The 21,661-nt window shown below is 41.1% G+C and overlaps 1 protein-coding gene across 2 annotated transcripts in view; it reads right to left on the reverse strand.

Moving 5' to 3' along the window:
• nck1b (NCK adaptor protein 1b) overlaps nucleotides 1-21,661 on the reverse strand; it is a 140,813-nt gene that overhangs the window by 51,734 nt on the left and 67,418 nt on the right. The window contains exons 1-3 of one of the 2 annotated variants that reach the window (XM_034168781.1): nucleotides 10,440-10,444; nucleotides 6,651-6,656; nucleotides 6,160-6,404 (exon numbers count right to left, since the gene is read on the reverse strand). In XM_034168781.1, coding sequence (XP_034024672.1) covers nucleotides 6,160-6,385 — 226 coding nt within the window. In that variant the 5' untranslated portion in view covers nucleotides 6,386-6,404; nucleotides 6,651-6,656; nucleotides 10,440-10,444. Of the gene's footprint in view, nucleotides 1-6,159; nucleotides 6,405-6,650; nucleotides 6,657-10,439; nucleotides 10,445-21,661 lie in introns of those variants that run through there. The other variant, XM_034168774.1, reaches the window with a different exon arrangement.

Consider the following 21,661-nt stretch of genomic DNA (forward strand, 5'->3'; position numbering starts at 1 on the left):
AAAACCAGGCAAATTCCATCTAACTCTTTGGTAGTTTATGTTGTACCTCATCTTTTATGATGAAAACAACAAATGAGTGAACTGAAGTGCAAACTGAGGTCCCTGCAAGATCTTTTTCTTTGCAGTTTTCAAAAAAATGTTACGTAAAAACGGTACAGTTTCAAGAATCTCCATCCACACAAAACAAATAATGCTGTAGTACAAATGCCAGGCCAGTATGTAGTGCTGTATCACTTCCACATAAAAAAAAAAGAAAAAAAGAGACTACGTGGAGCACGGACATAACTGGTGTAAGGACCTAATCAACATAGCAGCAGAAACTATAACTTTACAAAGCAGCACACAGCAGAAATACAGTAGTGTTCAGAATAATAGTAGTGCTATGTGACTAAAAAGATTAATCCAGGTTTTGAGTATATTTCTTATTGTTACATGGGAAACAAGCTACCAGTAGATTCAGTAGATTCTCACAAATCCAACAAGACCAAGCATTCATGATATGCACACTCTTAAGGCTATGAAATTGGGCTATTAGTAAAAAAGTAGAAAAGGGGGTGTTCACAATAATAGTAGTGTGGCATTCAGTCAGTGAGTTCATCAATTTTGTGGAACAAACAGGTGTCCCCTATTTAAGGATGAAGCCAGCACCTGTTGAACATGCTTTTCTCTTTGAAAGCCTGAGGAAAATGGGACGTTCAAGACATTGTTCAGAAGAACAGTGTAGTTTGATTAAAAAGTTGATTGGAGAAGGGAAAACTTATACGCAGGTGCAAAAAGTTATACGCTGTTCAGCTACAATGATCTCCAATAGCTTTAAAATGGACAAAAAAAAAAAAAAAAAAAAAAACAGACGAGTGGAAGAAAATGGGAAAACAGTCATCAAAATGGATAGAAGAATAACCAGAATGGCAAAGGCTCACCCATTGATCAGCTCCAGGATGATCAAAGACAGTCTGGAGTTACCTGTAAGTGCTGTGACAGTTAGAAGACACCTGTGTGAAGCTCATTTATTTGCAAGAATCCCCTGCAAAGTCCCTCTGTTAAATAAAAGACATGTGCAGAAGAGGTTACAATTTGCCAAAGAACACATCAACTAGCCTAAAGAGAAATGGAGGAATAGTTTGTGGACTGATGAGAGTAAAATTGTTCTTTTTGGGTCCAAGGACCGCAGACAGTTTGTGAGACAACCTCCAAACTCTGAATTCTAGCCACAGTTCACAGTGAAGACAGTGAAGCATGGTGGTGCAAGCATCATGATATGGGCATGTTTCTCCTACTATGGTGTTGGGCCTATATATCGCATACCAGGTATCATGGATCAGTTTGGATATGTCAAAATACTTGACGAGGTCATGTTGCCTTATGCTGAAGAAGACATGCCCTTGAAATGGGTGTTTCAACAAGACATGACCCCAGACACACTAGTAAATGAGCAAAATGTTGGTTCCAAACCAACAAAATTAATGCCTCGCAGATGTTAAGAAATCATGAAAAACTGTGGTTATACAACTAAATACTAGTTTAGTGATTCACAGGATTGCTAAAAAAGCAGTCTGAACATAATAGTTTTGAGTTTGTAGCATCAACAGCAGATGCTACTATTATTGTGAACACCCCCTTTTCTACTTTTTTTTATTAATAGGCCAATTTCATAGCCTTAAGAGTGTGCATATCATGAATACTTGGTCTTGTTGGATTTGTGAGAATCTACTGGTAGCTTGTTTCCCATGTAACAATAAGAAATATACTCAAAACCTGGATTAATCTTTTTGGTCACATAGCACCATTATTATTCTGAACACTACTGTATGAAGTCTTTTAATCTGACCTGTTGCATCCTTTCACCCAGATTCATCACTGCAGCCAAAAACTGTTATCCACATAAGACGCCCTTGTTTTGGAATGCTACGTCTGGAAATACTTTTAATTCCTTATTGTGGAAATACATTGTGAAAAAATAAAGACATCCTTCAATGTTTGCACCGGGTGCATTTCTCAGCCTGAGGAAGCCGCCGCTTTGTCCTGCCATCAACAAGGAGAATAACTTATTTTAAAAGCTGAAAGTCTTTTCTGCAATTATTTCATTAGCATAACAGTGGCCCCAGCGTTTACCACAGCCATTCTTCATCTCTTCAGCACTCTGCTAGTGACAAAAACAAATGCCATTAAGGATCCACCAAGAAAAAAAAAATAAAGTATGCTAAATTACACAGTTAACGACATCATTCATTGTGAGTGGCTGAGGTTACAGAGGCAGGGCTATGACATTGTTTCAGAAAAGTTTCGTATTGCTTGTCCACACAAAAAACAAACCTGACATTTTCAGATTTAGCCACTTTGGGATCCATTTTCAAAAAGTAGTGGTTTCGGGCTCTGAAAATGCCGGTTTCGTGTGGACAAAATGCCTACACGAAACAAAACTTTGACGGATACTCCTAAACCTGTTTCCGTGTGGATGAGCCCTGAATCTAAACAACTCTCTTTTCCAGTCCATGGTGGGGAACAAAAGCACTAATGGAGATAACTGTTTTGGAAATATTGCAGCGCATGATACACTTCTAAAGTGATGACACACTTTCACATTTAGGTTAAGGCTTCCCGGAACAGTATTTGAGTCTTCTGAGCAGTAAAGCAAATAGAGCTTCCCTTACAGAGGTGAGGCAAGAACACATCATCACCACCACCACATCAAAGCCAAGAAAAGAAGACAGAACCACCTTTATGTGTGAGGGAGTCCCACGTACCATTGAACTCAAACATTCATTATTTGTATATTTATTTATAATGCAAACACCATATTAGCAAGCAAAAACTATCAGGCTAACGCTATTGTACCAGACAAATCTCAGAGAATACTGCTTCCTGCGACTGTTTCATCGGGAAGGAAATGTCTGAAAACTCTTTTGAAAGACATGCGCCTTACCTTATCCTAACTGTCCTGCTCGTTGCAGTACTTGACTCACACAGTCCAAACAAATGGAGTGCCAAATAATATAAAACTTAAATTTCATCTTTATTCAAGAGCATGACTTCAGTTTGAGCTTATATGACTACTGAACAGATCCTTGTCATTTGATTGGTGGTTTGTATGTCAAGTGACATGGATCATTCGTCCCATTGTGCTCCATTTTGTGTGCAATTTTAGTTCCAATTTAGCATGCAAATTTGATTCCACGTGATTTGTACACCGAGTTGCACGCTGCAACTACTGCACACACACACGAGAGATGACGCTTAGCAGCTTATTGACGCTGCTCATTCGTCTAACACAAGAAAAAAAAAACTAATCCAGTACGCCGTAAGCCATGTGGAGGCATTTGCAATATATGCTGGTATGTATCTAACTAAAGTAGAACCGCTGTCAGATGAAGAGTTCGACAAATTTCTGCCGCAAATTTTCGCTGGACTGAGAAAAGCAGAAGTGGTACACAAAGTCAATGCACAGCATGAGCTACAGGCTACATCATCAGGATTGTTTTTGAACTGACTTTTTGCAATTTAACTGAAAGCAATTTTGGATTGGATTTCTATTAAATTCATGTTGGAGTGTTTTAAACCTCTTGATGTCAAAGGACCAGTGAGTGTTTTAAACCTCTTGATGTCAAAGGACCAGTGACGCACACAGGTCCCTTTTCTCTTGTTTATAGGCATTACATAAAACAAATAATGAATGTGTTTTTCATTTGTTCAATGGCATGAATATTTCATGGTGAAAGATGGAACATTTCATTCAACGAGGCGAAGCAGAGTGAGTCTTTCAGTATACAGGGGCAGCTTGTCATGCGTGAGGAAGTTGCCATCTTATGGCCGTAGATGATATTGCAGTATTTTTTTCCCCAAATACAAGTTACAGGACCCACCTCCCAAGTTAGTTTAAAAAAAAAAAAAAAAAAAAAAAAAAAAAAAAAAAAACCACACACAACACCACCACCACCATGTGACTTACACTTTGGACAATATGGTATGCACCCTTTGACCAATGAAAATCTCACAAGTGGAGGAAAAAATGATATTGCAATTATTATTTTAAGTAACTTCACATGAAACATACATTCTAATGGACTTAATATGCAATGTCTGTCGACATGAAATGTAGACTTTTGTGGAAAAAAAAATTCAAAATCTATATTAAAAGTGTATGTAAACCTATGTGTATTTGGAACCTAGTACAAGACTCGCGACTCACATGCAGCTCCTCTGGTTCAGACTCATTCTCCCGCTCATGGGTTACAACAGCAGGTGGAACACCTGCAGGAGCGCCCTGAGGAGCTTCAGCAGGAACCGTGGAACGACATTTGGAGCCGGGTTTAATTGTGCGCACGTGCCAGAAAACTGATTTGTCGTGGCGCGCAGTGAAATCTGACGCCGCGTTACAAGTCGTGTCAAAACTTCACAGTTTCCGTGTCACTTCATAATAACACGTGACAGTTTGGGCTCCAAGAACCATCACAGGAACCACTACGAACGTTGTCACGTTCTATTAAGGATCAATACTCATCAAGACGGATCAATATGCTCAGCTGCGACCTCCACGATGTGAGACGAAATGAGAGTGGTGAGTGACATTCATGGAAGATTTTTTGAACATGCTCCACGAATATCACGCACCAACACGCACTATTAAGAAACCTATTCAGATGTGTTAAGTCACATTAAGAATGTCAGGAATGTGTCACGAATGACAGAAAAATGACATTGGTAAAGCGTCTTGGTTATGTGTAAACGCACCTTAAATTGTCACTATGGATGTAGTCCTCTTTCAAGCCAAACAAAAGGGTCAGAACAGACAAAACAAGTAGTGAAGCTGTCAAATTCAGGGCCAAAGGAATGCTAAGCTTACTGACCACCAGCACCCATGTGAAACTACTGCCCGTGTGTGCGCAGTATATTAGTGGTTAGCAGTGTTGCGTCACAGCAAGGTGGTCATGGAATCTATTCCCACCTGTGGCCTTTCTGTGTGGAGTTTGCATGTTCGCCCCGTGTTTTCGTGGGTTCCCTCTGGGTGCTCAGACTTCCTCCCACATCTAAAGACAACCAGGTTAGGTGAACTGGAAGCTTTATAATTGTCCAGGTCTCCCTTGTAAAAGAGATCTTGATCTCAATGGGATTAACCTAGTTAAAGGTTCAATTAAATAAGACCCTTGGGGAACTGAAATGCCCAGAAATATTACAGTTGTGTTAAACACCTGAACAGAACTCTACACCAGCCAGAAGTACAAAGCAAAATCTTCAGTTCTGATGACTCGCTTTCGAACAGAAGGTAAAGATCAACACAAAGCAAATTGTACCCACGTCCTGCATTTTAACGATGAAATAAAGCTACCAGATAGTTAACCCTGAAAAACTTAGCTATCATCTCACGTCAGATAAACTGGTAAATTAAAGCTTCAATGCAAGTGCAGCATGAGAGGAAAAAAAAAAAAAAAAAAAAAAAAAAAAAAAAAACAGCTCCCTGTGTTTCAACCAGTGAGAATTTCAGTCTTCCAGTTGTGCTCATTACACATTAGAAATGTCACAATACTTTGGTTATGCTGGCCAAGGAAAATGAAGTTCTGAGCCATAGGCTACTGTGTCTTTGTAGCTTTAATTCTTACAAAACACCTTTATGTCAATTGCTAGCTTTCAGTGAGTTGTATCATCAGATTTGCGGAAACAAGTGACGGAACTGAAATCTTGAGGTGAAAAGCTTCAAAAATAGCTATGGATGAAGTCTGTCTGCTGATACAAAATCCTTTCTTCAGCAGTTTTGCCCGTTCACCTATTTCCTGATTCTTGCCTCCAGTGGTGAGGAGAGCACAAGCTGGTGAGCAAACAGCCACACAACCATCAAAAATGGAAGCAAAAATCTGAATAATCAAATGTATGACAAAAAAAAGGCAGAAAATGAGGGTGTATAAATCAAACCTCTGCCACATATACCTCAAGATTAATGGGGGGGGGGGGGGGGGGGAGGCAAAATGTGTTCAAAACTCAACAGTAGGCAAGAAGACATGAAGACAGACATAACTGTGTGTAAAAGTTTAGAGTGCAAATATCTGCAGATTAATTGGTATCTTGTGAGCTCTGTAAATAATGAACATTACTTTTTGAAAGCAAACAGTTTTTAGCCATTTCTGATTCAACTCTCAAAAGTGAAAAAACTGATTAACTTTTTTTTACCCAGTGTGTCTTTAAGGTTCTTGACAATAGAAGCTTTCCGAGCACTGTTTTTCCTCTCCACATAGTTAGACGGTACAAAGCCCGTTTTGTTTGTCGCATTTCGAACCCTCCACCAGGACTTCGAGTCGTCAAGAAGCCAGAGACGTTCATTTTTCTTGATGTCCAGCTCCTGGTCCTGCTGGGCCATGTAGTCAAACTTTGCAATGACAATCACTTCTTCTGTCATCTTGCTCGGGATGTGCTGAAAGGAGCAAGAGAGAAAAAAAAATATTAAGACAGATGCCAAAATGACCATTTCTCATAAATATTCAAACATTTGGTACAATCTGTTGATTTAATGACTGTCTATGTCAACAACTAGTCAGAACAATACTTCTCAGCTAGCCTGGGAAGCAGTAGGAACAGAGACAACAACTTCCTCCACGATTAATAAAGTTCTTATTCTTAAATTTCTTTCAAAATTAGTTGGTAATACTTCTGTTCTGCATCTTTTGTTGCTCAACACAATGCTTAGTTTCTAAAGACTTAAATTTGTTACTGTTTATTTTCATCCAGTCTTCAGACTTTTAGAGAGAAAGTGTTTTCCACTGAGTCATTCAACAATTGTCAATGGTGTTATGAACCACAATAAATCCTTGTGCCAGGAAGAATGCAAAGATTATTGTAATAGGGAAGTGGAAACAGATCTGATAGCCCAGTCACACAGCACTTAAAGGGCAACAAAGCCCAAACCAAATAAGAAATCTGGACTTTCTTTGGCATCGTTTAACCTTCGCTCAGCTTCATTCCTGCAACTGGTGCTTCGCCAGGATTTTAAAATTTTTGAAAAATTTGAACGAAGGGCAACAAATTCAATTCAATTTTCAATTTATTTTCATTTATATAGCGCCAAAACACAGTTGCCTCAAAGCGCATCACACAGGTAAGGTCTAACCTTACCAATCCCAAGGAAAAACTCCCTCTGAGGAAGAAACCTCAAGCAGACCAGACTCAAAGGGGTGACCCTCTGCTTGGGAGATGCTACAAACAAATTACAGAACAATTCACAGAACAATTCAAGGATGAATATACAAGAAATGCTATTGGCGCACAGGACAGGAGGATCGCCAACACGAATACAACTCCCATCTCTGGATGGAGCTGCACCTTAAACAGAGAGAAAAAAAAAACAGAATCAGGCATCAGAAAGACAAAAAAAAAACTGTATAATTTGCCAGCATTAAACAACAAGAAAACAGAGAAATACTAAGGTGTTCGCCAGCAGTAGTCCAATCTAGAAGAGATAAATGCATGGATCAGGGTCTCGGCATCAGCCATAGACAGGATGGGATGAATCTTCGCTATATTTCACAGGTGGAAGAAAGCAGTCCTAGTAATATTTCTAATGTGGAGGCCAAAGGACAACGAAGGATCAAAAATTACCCCAAGGTTCCTCACTTTGTCAGTGTGATGTATGACACACAAGCCGAGGCTGAATGTTAACTGGTCAAATTGATGCCGATGTCTCACTGGACCAAGAACCATCATTTCAGTCTTATCAGAGTTTAAAAGTAGGAAGTTTCTAGACATCCAACTTCTCACTGCTGCAAGGCAATCTAAGGATTTTATGTGAACGAGATTACCAGCAATTATCGGCATATATAACTGAGTATCATCTGCATAGCAGTGAAAGGTAATCCCAAGACACCGCAATATGTGCACAAGAGGTGCTATATAAAGGGAGAAAAGCAGGGGGCCTAAGACAGACCCCTGTGGAACCCCAAATTTCATGTCACTAAGGTTAGAGGTAGTGTTACTGTACAAAACACAGTGAGAACGACTGGTCAAGTATGATGTCAGCCATGCAAGGGCACTCCCAGTAATCCCAAAATGACTTTCCAGCCTATCAAGTAGAATATGATGATCCACTGTATCAAATGCAGCACTGAGATCTAACAGCAACAGAACCGTAGTGGTGTCCGAATCCATTTTAAGCAGAAGATCATTCACCACTTTAGTTAGAGCCGTCTCTGTGGAATGATATTTTCTAAAAGCAGACTGCAGTGGCTCAAAGAGATTATTAGTTAGAACGAAAACCTCAATTCGTCTGTTTCGTTTTGCTGTTGTTCAGGACATTTTTTTTTTATCGTTTAATTTTTGTAAAATTACTGTTTAGTTTGATTTCCTTCAACCAGCTGAATGTTTTCACATAGTGCAGAAGCCAGTTTGTGAGCGCTGTTGCTGCCGTGTTCATGTACCATCGGAAATTACAGGGCAAACTGCCTGTTTGCTTGGATTTTTTTTTTATCTGGGTGGGGGTCAGCTTCAATGGGCTCAGGCACCTTATATAGGAAAGAATTAATCTTTTGTGTGGATACAATTAATTATTTTGCCACAAGCAACTGCTGAATTTGAAACAACAAAAACGATGTGTAATTTCCGATGGTACTTGAATGCAGCGACAGCAGCAGTTCCTGCGTGCGGTAATTATTTTTTATTAAATATAACAATACGAATGTAGGAATGACAATCCAGCCCTTCTGTATATGTGGCAACAGGTAAATAATTCAAATGACTAAAGAGATGTTCTGGAAGGCAGAATTCACGTTGTGGATCAGTGATCAACTGGTGGAATAACCACACGAGAGTCAATGCGAACTGATCAATTTACTGTTCTGATATATTCAATCATCTTTACACTTCTATTATTCCCGTTTTGACAGTTTTCTGTTATAACTCTACTTAGTAATGTAATACAGCAGTGACCACGGCACACCACTTTTTTGTTTGTTTTTAATTGGAGCAAGAAGGAGCGCGCAGCATGTCAACAGACAGTGAGGATTCTGATGATGAAGGAGATGATCCCTCTTTTGTTCTGGATGAGGAACCAGAGAAGGTGGTCCACCGACATGCACACAGATCATAGAGTTCAGCATCTGAGTTCCAGGACTCGGTGCTGGGATGGAGCTCATAGTGCCTGAGTCCTGGAACTCAGATGCAGACACACACTGCTCTACCTGTGGCTCCAGGCGCGTTTCGTTTAAAGCGCTGAAAGAGTTAGCTTTGGTTTTGTTAAGTTCTTCTTTCGTCCCTTTTGTGCTCTTGCTTCGCAGGCTATTCAGTGATAAAGCTCTTTCGTCCACCTTTTCTCAACGAACTGTGATTTTTTTTTTTTTTTTTTTTACTTTTTTTCCCCTTTTGTTGAGGCATCGTGTGCTGTGTGACTGGGCCATAAGCAGAATAATTATGTCTATGCAATTTTTAACCAAACTATAAAAAATTGGGTTCCTACAGTTAAACGAAAGACATACGAGGTCTATCAATAAAGTAACGGTCCTTTTTATTTTTTTCAAAAACTATATGGATTTCATTCATATGTTTTTACGTCAGACATGCTTGAACCCTCGTGCGCATGCGTGAGTTTTTCCACGCCTGTCGGTGACGTCATTCGCCTGTGAGCACTCCTTGTGGGAGGAGTCGTCCAGCCCCTCGTCGGAATTCCTTTGTCTGAGAAGTTGCTGAGAGACTGGCGCTTTGTTTGATCAAAATTTTTTCTAAACCTGTGAGACACATCGAAGTGGACACGGTTCGAAAAATTAAGCTGGTTTTCAGTGAAAATTTTAACAGCTGATGAGAGATTTTGAGGTGATACTGTCGCTTTAAGGACTTCCCACGGTGCGAGACGTCGCTCAGCGCTCTCAGCCGCCGTCGTCAGCCTGTTCAAGCTGAAAACCTCCACATTTCAGGCTCTATTGATCCAGGACGTCGTGAGAGAACAGAGAAGTTTCAGAAGAAGTCGGTTTCAGCATTTTATCCGGATATTCCACTGTTAAAGGAGATTTTTTTAATGAAAGACGTGCGGACGGGTCCGCGCGTCTGCTCGCAGCCGCCGCGACGCTCCGCCACAGGAAAAACACGTCTGTTGGAAGCCTTAAGGACAAGTTGGAACATGTCCTGCTGTTAAACAATTTCTCATATACTCACTCCACTGAAAGGCATCAAAAGCCGCCTGGATTTTACAAATGGTTAACACGGAGGTGTTTTTCCTGTGCCGCCGCACCGCGTCGACTGCGTCCCGACGCGCGGACCCGTCCGCACGTCTTTCATTAAAAAAATCTCCTTTAACAGTGGAATATCCGGATAAAATGCTGAAACCGACTTCTTCTGAAACTTCTCTGTTCTCTCATGACGTCCTGGATCAATAGAGCCTGAAATGTGGAGGTTTTCAGCTTGAACAGGCTGACGACGGCGGCTGAGAGCGCTGAGCGACGTCTCGCACCGTGGGAAGTCCTTAAAACGACAGTATCACCTCAAAATCTCTCATCAGCCGTTAAAATTTTCACTGAAAACCAGCTTAATTTTTTGAACCGTGTCCACTTCGATGTGTCTCACAGGTTTAGAAAAAATTTTGATCAAACAACGCGCCAGTCTCTCAGCAACTTCTCAGACAAAGGCTGCAGCATCCAAGGCCAGGGCAGAGTATTATATAAACGCATATAAGAAAAATTTCACCCCCACCCCAACTAAAGGAGCGCCACTGAATGGCTGAGAATGGCATAACCATAAAAACAAAGACTGACAAATGAGTTTTGGTAGGTTCAGTGACTAGCATTCCTGTCAATGCAAAAACAATTGGGGTAACTCGAAGGATTCACTAACAGTTCTCAAATAAAATTAATTTAACTGAACAGATGCCTCAAACTGACATTGTACATTACCACCACCACCAATTGTTTGGGTGTGGAGCATCAATGGAGTTATACGTATGCTATATAAGTGAGGAAATGGGAAGATAAGGTGGGATTACACTGTAATATATCCTGTAGAACAAAAACAAAAAAACAACCATTCTCTTTAACCCTCAAGCGACCAAGCTATTTTAGCAACTAATATGACGGAGTGGGGTTATTTATGACCCACTGACTTTATATTGGAAAACCTCTATAAATGATCGTTTTAGGGTTCATGTTTATTTCACTCCCCAATATTTTTGTCCATCATCCTTTTCATCCTCACTCTGGTTATCAAGAGTCAGTCTCAATGTTTGTGCAGCTGTAAATCTTGCTATTCTAGATCTGTTGGCCATGCTTCCTTGCAAAACAGTAAAATGTAATGATTAGAGTTGGCAAATTACAAAACCATTTGAAACGATAATGTTGAAAATCTCAGATCTTCCCGGGATCATAAGTGACCCTGCACAAGTTTGGATTACACTTGCCACACAGATCGCAGATCCCTGCAAAATTCTATGAACAAATGCAGGACAAACAGATTAACAAATTCATGGTAGGAAACTTTTTTCCAATTAAAATCAGAAAAATTGTTCATAAAATATATGCCCGGGGTCATACATGACCCTGCTGTGTCGCTTGAGAGTTAAATACATAGTTGCATACCTCCAAGCTGGTGGTAAGAAAGAAGAAAAAAGTAATCAAAGGTGATGACAAACACCCCGAGATCATACAATGGTGTGCTTCTCTTGTAAGTTACGATGATCTCCTTATGGCTCGTTACTAGGGATGGGTATTAATAAGATTTTATCGATATCGATGCCATTATCGATTCTGCTTATCGATCCGATTCCTTATCGATACCTCTTGTGAAGTTTGTACTAAAAGTAGGCTTTACAGGTTTTCTACGTATTTCATTGAGTCTTAAAGTAAATAAATATGAAATTGGTCACTGCATCCTTGATCTCTGGACAAATAAAAATAAACAAAACTGTGTTTCGCTTTGAAGTTATTAATTCCGACTGGATTCTATCGTTCTAACTTGACTCGGCAGAGAGCCGTGCAGCGTTTGGAGCTGTGTGAACAGAACAGAGGACGATTCTCGTTTCTTTCTCGCAAAAGACAGGAGTCCCAGTTAGTAACTTTAATCCACACAAAACTGACTCACAATTTCACATATTCAGGGATGAAAGTGGTGAAAAACAAAAAAGCTGAAACCCAAAATTACCCCCAACACGTGTACGAAAATGTTTGAATTCTAGAAGCTCTGAAATGGAAACTGGGACTATTACAGACAATAAACTGCAGTGAGTGCAGCATCCATTTAGGTGAGGAAAAAAAAAATTAATTCCAGTAGTATTCTGCTCTTACTAGGATGCAGTAGTTTTCTAGCTTGGCAGATAGTTCTGGAGGAAATCACAGAAGAAATTAACACATTGAAAATATGGTTTGACCGAAACAAACTGTCATTAAACTTAAATAAGACAGGGATGAAATGGAGGTGTAAGAGTCACTAGGTGTTCACAGGAAACATTTATTTCTGTATGTATTTATGTATTTATTTATTTATTTATTTATGTTCATTGTTAGTTGGTTTTATATTTTCTGTTGTGTTTTTATTCAGGTTCTTTTTGTCTCTTTCTCTAAAATTGTATATAATCATTAGATTAGTTATTATTACTATTATTGTTGTGCTTGCTATTATTATTAATCCATCCATCCATCCATCCATTTTCTTCCGTTTTATCCGGAGTTGGGTCGCGGGGGCAGCAGCTCGGCCCAAGGTGGCTCGGGCATCTTTTCCAGATTCCCCCTGGACGCCTCGCTGGAGAGGTGTTCCGGGTACGTCCCACTGGGAGGAGGCCCCGGGGAAGACCCAGGACACGCTGGAGGGACTACATCTCTCGGCTGGCTTGGGAACACCTTGGGGTTCCCCCGGAGGAGCTGGGGGAGGTGTGTGTGGATCGGGAGGTCTGGGCGGCTTTGCTTGAGAGGATTATTATTAATATATAAACAAAAATACATTTAAAAAAATATTACAATTTATAATACATTTGACTATTTTACGACAACAAACGCTTGACAGCTGCAACTGCTTAATGCTAATTTTAACATTGAAAATGCCATAGACATGCTAACGTGTTAGCATCGGTCCCGTTTTTAAGATATAAAATACATCAACTGTTTCAGAAGACCATAACAGGTCAGTTTAACATAAAAAAGGTAAATAATACTCACAGCCATATGCTCTTTAGGGTTTTAGTGGGGGAAAGCGAAAGAAAAAAATTAACCAACGAAGCAATGATTGAAGCACTGCTTCGATCTGCAAATCACTGCTTCGATTGGTTCATTGTTCAAAGCAAAGCCGCGCTGCAGAAACGTTCATTACAAACCCGCTGCAGGGTCTGTAATCAATGTAGCGAAATTATCATTTTCCTGACAAACACCCCCAAAAACAACGGCCACTCTGAAGGACTGATAAGGGAATCGTTAAGTAAAAAGGTTATTGATGTTGGTGGATCGAATCATTTCTTAACGATACCCAAAAGGAACCAGTTCTCGATACCCATCCCTACTCGTTACACACATATGAACTTGCAGGGGTGTGCAAGTGGCTAGTTCATTACGTCAGCATAAATTCTCTCATAGGTCTGGTTTTTTGGTTACACAAATCAAGTCAATATTTGTCACTATTCATGAATTTCTTTCAAGTATAAATGTAAAACTACGTAGTAGAAGGTTATAAACTTCCAGCAATATTGAACATTTTATGTAATTTTTTTTTTTTTTTTTTTACACACCCTGCAGCCAATGTCATGGTATCGTCCAACCTTGAGCAGGTCTTTATCATCGGTTATGACCAGCCATGTGACCAGCTCTCAAATAGTGGGAATGACTAAACTGTCTTGTTTTGACGCAGATATCCTCCTGACTACCAGGACATATGTATGTCCTGGTAATCAGGAGGATAGAACTTACTTCTGTATCTTGCATCGCATCAAAACAAGCGGCAACTTGAGCCTGCTATAAAAGGGGTCGACAGGGAAGTGCAGTTCCTTGACTGGCCGCTTGAGGCTGGCTGCAAAACAGAGCACTTTCCCACAGGACTGTATTAAAATGTCCAACTTTAGAGCAGAAATAAACATGCTAACTGCCTGGTACAAAAAAACGGCCGGGGTTTCTTAACAGTTTCACCTTTCACCTCCGTGACAACTGTACAGGGGGAGAATTTTTCTCCTAACGTCTTAGTTTAATGGCTGTTTCACAGTATTTTCCATATTTTTTAAAAGCACATGTTATGGCTTTGTACTAAAATAGCTATTGGGGATATCTTTGTCTTTTTATGACAGAGTACTGTGAAACAAAAGGAAAAAAAAAAATCATGAAACTCGGTGAATATTTAGCGCTGATAGGTCCCAAAATGTATTAGAATTAGGCACTATTTTGAGCGTTACTTCAAAAAATATGGAATAAAATAGTAGTAAAGGGTAACAAAAATGCATGCATTCACATGTATTTTTCATGTATCCTTAATCTGTAACATGTTAATGAACACCTCGGATTCAGGAGGAGCAGTGTGGTTTTCGTCCTGGTCGCGGCACACTGGACCAGCTCTACACGCTCCATCGGCTGCTCGAGGGTTCATGGGAGTTCGCCCAACCAGTCCACATGTGTTTTGTGGATCTGGAGAAGGCGTTCGACCGTGTCCCTCGGGGCACCCTGTGGGGAGTGCTCCGGGAGTACGGGGTCCTTTGCTAAGGGCTATCCGGTCCCCGTACGACCGCAGCAGGAGCTTGGCTCGCATTGCCGGTAGTAAGTCAAACCTGTTTCCAGTGCACGTTGGCCTCCGCCAGGGCTGCCCTTTGTCACCGGTTCTGTTCATTATTTTTATGGACAGAATTTCTAGGCACAGGCAGGGTGTAGAGGGGGTCTGGTTTGGGAACCACAGAATCTCGTCTCTGCTGTTTGCGGACGATGTGGTTCTGTTGGCTTTGTCAAATCAGGACCTTCAACGTGCACTGGGGCGGTTTGTAGCCGAGTGTGAGGTGTCTGGGATGAAAATCAGCACCTCCAAATCCAAGGCCATGGTTCTCGACCAGAAAAACGTGCTTTGCCCTCTTCAGGTCGGTGGAGTGTCTTTGCCTCAAGTGGAGGAGTTTAAGTATCTCGGGGTCTTGTTCATGAGTGAGGGACGGATGGAGCGTGAGATCAATAGACGGATCGGTGCAGCATCTGCAGTGATGCGGTCGCTGTATTGGACCGTCGTGGTGAAGAGAGAGCTGAGTAGGGGGGCAAAGCTCTCGATTTACCGATCGATCTACATTCCGATCCTCACCTATGGTCATGAGATTTGGCTCATGACCGAAAGAACGAGATCGTGAGTACAAGCGGCCGAGATGAGTTTCCTCCGCAGGGTGACTGGGTGCTTCCTTAGAGATAGGGTGAGGAGCTCGGTCACTCGGGAGGAGCTCGGAGTCGAGCCGCTGCTCCTCGGCATCGAAAGGAGTCAGTTGAGGTGGCTCAGGCATCTCTTCCGGATGCCCCCTGGACGCCTTGCTGGAGAGGTGTTCCGGGCACGTCCCATTGGGAGGAGGCCCCGGGGAAGACCCAGGACACGCTGGAGGGACTACATCTCTCGGCTGGCTTGGGAACACCTTGGGGTTCACCCAGAGGAGCTGGGGGAGGTGTGTGTGGATCGGGAGGTCTGGGCGGCTTTGCTTGAGCTGCTGCCCCCGCGACCCGACTCCAGATAAGCGGAAGAAAATGGATGGATGGATGGATGGATGTTAATGAACAATTTCAGGTGTCAAAGAAGAAGCGTATCCTCTGACACATAATTAGGGAAGACTCACAATAACCCCATCATTATGTTTTTTGATATAATTATTGTTCATACGTTTTGTAGCTGATAAGTTGGATTTTTCACTTCTTAACATCCTTTTTTACTGGTAAGTTATGCTCACTTATATACTTTGGAAACCTAGTTCATAAGTTAAGTTTTTAATATAACTTTTTGACGTTTAGTGGATTAAGATTTTTCTCTGAAAAATTGTGTAGTATCTGTCCCTCCTCTAGATTCCAGATAAGGCAATAAGCCAGGAGATTATAGAATTTACAGTTGTTAAATCTTATGCCTATGTAAAATAACATGCAACTTTGTATCATTTTGATATTTAAGTACTAAAATTATGACCAATATTTGCTAATTGTAGCGTCCATCCCCTAGAGTTCTCCAGTGCATATCAATCAATCAACTTTTTTCTTGTATAGCGCCAAATCACAACAAACAGTTGCCCCAAGGCGCTCCACATTGCAAGGCAAGGCCATACAATAATTATGAAACACAGTCTACGTCTAAAGCAACATAACCAAGGGATGGTCCAGGGTCACCCGATCCAGCCCTAACTATAAGCCTTAGCGAAAAGGAAAGTTTTAAGCCTAATCTTAAAAGTAGAGAGGGTATCTGTCTCCCTGATCTGAATTGGGAGCTGGTTCCACAGGAGAGGAGCCTGAAAGCTGAAGGCTCTGCCTCCCATTCTACTCTTACAAACCCTAGGAACTACAAGTAAGCCCGCAGTCTGAGAGAGAAGCGCTCTAATGGGGTAATATGGTACTACGAGGTCCCTAAGATAAGATGGGACCTGATTATTCAAAACCTTATAAGTAAGAAGAAGAATTTTAAATTCTATTCTAGCATTAACAGGAAGCCAATGAAGGGAGGCCAACACGGGTGAGATATGCTCTCTCCTGCTAGTCCCCGTCAGTACTCTAGCTGCAGCATTCTGAACCAACTGAAGGCTTTTTAGGGAACTTTTAGGACAACCTGATAATAATGAATTACAATAGTCCAGCCTAGAGGAAACAAATGCATGAATTAGTTTTTCAGCATCACTCTGAGACAAGACCTTTCTGATTTTAGAGATATTGCGTAAATGCAAAAAGGCAGTCCTACATATTTGTTTAATATGCGCTTTGAATGACATATCCTGATCAAAAATAACTCCAAGATTTCTCACAGTATTACTAGAGATCAGGGAAATGCCATCCAGAGTAACGATCTGGTTAGACACCATGCTTCTAAGATTTGTGGGGCCAAGTACAATAACTTCAGTTTTATCTGAGTTTAAAAGCAGGAAATTAGAGGTCATCCATGTCTTTATGTCTGTAAGACAATCCTGCAGTTTAGCTAATTGGTGCGTATCCTCTGGCTTCATGGATAGATAAAGCTGGGTATCATCTGCGTAACAATGAAAATTTAAGCAATACCGTCTAATAATACTGCCCAAGGGAAGCATGTATAAAGTGAATAAAATTGGTCCTAGCACAGAACCTTGTGGAACTCCATAATTAACTTTAGTCTGTGAAGAAGATTCCCCATTTACATGAACAAACTGTAATCTATTAGACAAATATGATTCAAACCACCGCAGCGCAATGCCTTTAATACCTATGACATGCTCTAATCTCTGTAATAAAATTTTATGGTCAACAGTATCAAAAGCAGCACTGAGGTCCAACAGAATAAGCACAGAGATAAGTCCACTGTCCGAAGCCATAAGAAGATCATTTGTAACCTTCACTAATGCTGTTTCTGTACTATGATGAATTCTAAAACCTGACTGAAACTCTTCAAATAGACCATTCCTCTGCAGGTGATCAGTTAGCTGTTTTACAACTACCCTCTCAAGAATCTTTGAGAGAAAAGGAAGGTTGGAGATTGGCCTATAATTAGCTAAGATAGCTGGGTCAAGTGATGGCTTTTTAAGTAATGGTTTAATTACTGCCACCTTAAAGGCCTGTGGTACATAACCAACTAACAAAGATAGATTGATCATATTTAAGATTGAAGCATTAAATAATGGTAGGACTTCCTTGAGCAGCCTGGCAGGAATGGGGTCTAATAAGCATGTTGATGGTTTGGATGAAGTAACTAATGAAATAACTCAGACAGAACAATCGGAGAGAAAGAGTCTAACCAAATACCGGCATCACTGAAAGCAGCCAAAGATAACGATACATCTTTGGGATGGTTATGAGTAATTTTTTCTCTAATAGTCAAAATTTTGTTAGCAAAGAAAGTCATGAAGTCATTACTAGTTAAAGTTAATGGAATACTCAGCTCAATAGAGCTCTGACTCTTTGTCAGCCTGGCTACAGTGCTGAAAAGAAACCTGGGGTTGTTCTTATTTTCTTCAATTAGTGATGAGTAGAAAGATGTCCTAGCTTCACGAAGGGCTTTCTTATAGAGCAACAAACTCTTTTTCCAGGCTAAGTGAAGATCTTCTAAATTAGTGAGACTCCATTTCCTCTCCAACTTACGGGTTATCTGCTTTAAGCTACGAGTTTGTGAGTTATACCACGGAGTCAGGCACTTCTGATTTAAGGCTCTCTTTTTTAGAGGAGCTACAGCATCCAAAGTTGTCTTCAATGAGGATGTAAAACTATTGACAAGATACTCTATCTCCCTTACAGAGTTTAGGTAGCTACTCTGCTCTGTGTTGGTATATGACATTAGAGAACATAAAGAAGGAATCATATCCTTAAACCTAGTTACAGCGCTTTCTGAAAGACTTCTAGTGTAATGAAACTTATTCCCCACTGCAGGGTAGTCCATCAGGGTAAATGTAAATGTTATTAAAAAATGATCAGACAAAAGGGAGTTTTCAGGGAATACTGTTAAGTCTTCTATTTCCATACCATAAGTCAGAACAAGATCTAAAATATGATTAAAGTGGTGGGTGGACTCATTTACTTTTTGAGCAAAGCTGATAGAGTCTAATAATAGATTAAATGCAGTGTTGAGGCTGTCATTCTCAGCATCTGTGTGGATGTTAAAATCGCCCACTATAATTATCTTATCTGAGCTAAGCACTAAGTCAGACAAAAGGTCTGAAAATTCACAGAGAAACTCACAGTAACGACCAGGTGGACGATAGATAATAACAAATAAAACTGGTTTTTGGGACTTCCAATTTGGATGGACAAGACTAAGAGACAAGCTTTCAAATGAATCAAAGCTCTGTCTAGGTTTTTGATTAATTAATAAGCTGGAATGGAAGATTGCTGCTAATCCTCCGCCCCGGCCCGTGCTACGAGCATTCTGACAGTTAGTGTGACTCGGGGGTGTTGACTCATTTAAACTAACATATTCATCCTGCTGTAACCAAGTTTCTGTTAGGCAGAATAAATCAATACGTTGATCAATTATTATATCATTTACCAACAGGGACTTAGAAGAAAGAGACCTAATGTTTAATAGACCACATTTAACTGTTTTAGTCTGTGGTGCAATTGAAGGTGCTATATTCTTTTTTCTTTTTGAATTTTTATGCTTAAATAGATTTTTGCTAGTTATTGGTGGTCTGGGAGCAGGCACCGTCTCTACGGGGATGGGGTAATAGGGGGATGGCAGGGGGAGAGAAGCTGCAGAGAGGTGTATAAGACCACAGCTCTGCCTCCTGGTCCCAACGCTAGACAGTCACAGTTTGGAGGATCCCAAAAAATTGGCCAGATTTCTAGAAATGAGAGCTGCTCCCTCTAAAGTGGGATGGATGCCGTCTCTCCTAACAAGACCAGGTTTTCCCCAGAAGCTTTGCCAATTATCAATGAAGCCCACCTCATTTTTTGGACACCACTCAGACAGCCAGCAATTCAAGGAGAACATGCGGCTAAACATGTCACTCCCGGTCTGATTGGGGAGGGGCCCAGAGAAAACAACAGAGTCCGACATTGTTTTTGCAAAGTTACACACCGATTCAATGTTAATTTTAGTGACCTCCGATTGGCGTAACCGAGTGTCATTACTGCCGACGTGAATTACAATCTTACCAATTTACGCTTAGCCTTAGCCAGCAATTTCAAATGTCCTTCGATGTCGCCTGCTCTGGCCCCCGGAAGACAATTGACAATGGTTGCTGGTGTCGCCAACTTCACATTTCTCAAACAGAGTCGCCAATAACCAGAGTTTGATCCTCGGCGAGTGTATCGTCGAGTGGGGAAAAACGGTTAGAGATGTGAACGGGTTGACGGTGTACACGGGGCTTCTGTTTAGGGCTACGCTTCCTCCTCACAGTCACCCAGTCAGCCTGCCTTCCCGACTGCACGGGGTCTGCCAGGGGGGAACTAACGGCGGCTAAGCTACCTTGGTCCGCACCGACTACAGGGGCCTGGCTAGCTGTAGAATTTTCCACGGTGCGGAGCCGAGCCTCCAATTCGCCCAGCCTGGCCTCCAAAGCTACGAATAAGCTGCACTTATTACATGTACCGTTACTGCTAAAAGAGGCCGAGGAATAACTAAACATTTCACACCCAGAGCAGAAAAGTACGGGAGAGACAGGAGAAGCCGCCATGCTAAAACGGCTAAGAGCTAGTAGCTACGCTAAGCTAGCGGATTCCCAAACAGGGAATCCGACACTAGACAGGCTGTGGAGCAGCACAGGTAACGCACGACAACAGTGCTAAAATAAAATAAAAATCCACTAGACAGGCTGTGGAGCAGCACAGGTAACGCACAACAACAGTGCTAAAAATAAAAAAAAATAAAAATAAAAATCCACTGGACAGGCTGTGGAGCAGCACAGGCAACGCACAACAACAGTGCTAAACAAAATAAAAATCCACTAGACAGGCTGTGGAGCAGCACAGGTAACGCACGACAACAGTGCTAAAATAAAATAAAAATCCACTAGACAGGCTGTGGAGCAGCACAGGTAACGCACGACAACAGTGCTAAAACAAAATAAAAATCCACTAGACAGGCTGTGGAGCAGCACAGGTAACGCACGACAACAGTGCTAAAATAAAATAAAAATCCACTAGACAGGCTGTGGAGCAGCACAGGTAACGCACAACAACAGTGCTAAAAAATAAAATAAAATAAAAATAAAAATCCACTGGACAGGCTGTGGAGCAGCACAGGTAACGCACAACAACAGTGCTAAAAATAAAATAAAATAAAAATAAAAATCCACTGGACAGGCTGTGGAGCAGCACAGGTAACGCACAACAACAGTGCTAAAAAATAAAATAAAATAAAAATAAAAATCCACTGGACAGGCTGTGGAGCAGCACAGGCAACGCACGACAACAGTGCTAAAACAAAATAAAAATCCACTAGACAGGCTGTGGAGCAGCACAGGTAACGCACGACAACAGTGCTAAAACAAAATAGAAATCCACTAGACAGGCTGTGGAGCAGCACAGGTAACGCACAACAACAGTGCTAAAACAAAATAAAAATCCACTAGACAGGCTGTGGAGCAGCACAGGTAACGCACAACAACAGTGCTAAAACAAAATAAAAATCCACTAGACAGGCTGTGGAGCAGCACAGGTAACGCACGACAACAGTGCTAAAACAAAATAAAAATCCACTAGACAGGCTGTGGAGCAGCACAGGTAACGCACAACAACAGTGCTAAAACAAAATAAAAATCCACTGGACAGGCTGTGGAGCAGCACAGGTAACGCACAACAACAGTGCTAAAAAATAAAATAAATAAAAATAAAAATCCACTGGACAGGCTGTGGAGCAGCACAGGCAACGCACGACAACAGTGCTAAAACAAAATAAAAATCCACTAGACAGGCTGTGGAGCAGCACAGGTAACGCACAACAACAGCGCTAAATAAAAATCCACTGGACAGGCTGTGGCTATGAAGGCTATTTACTCGTATTCTACAGTAGTTACAAATATTTTTATTTTAATGACAAACTTCAGATACTCCTCTAAACTATTGTAAGGGTTGAAACATTGCAATAAAAAAAAAAAGTGAATATATTGTTGCAGATT

Source organism: Thalassophryne amazonica, chromosome 1, assembly GCF_902500255.1.
Source record: "Thalassophryne amazonica chromosome 1, fThaAma1.1, whole genome shotgun sequence".
NCBI classification, from domain to species: domain Eukaryota; kingdom Metazoa; phylum Chordata; class Actinopteri; order Batrachoidiformes; family Batrachoididae; genus Thalassophryne; species Thalassophryne amazonica.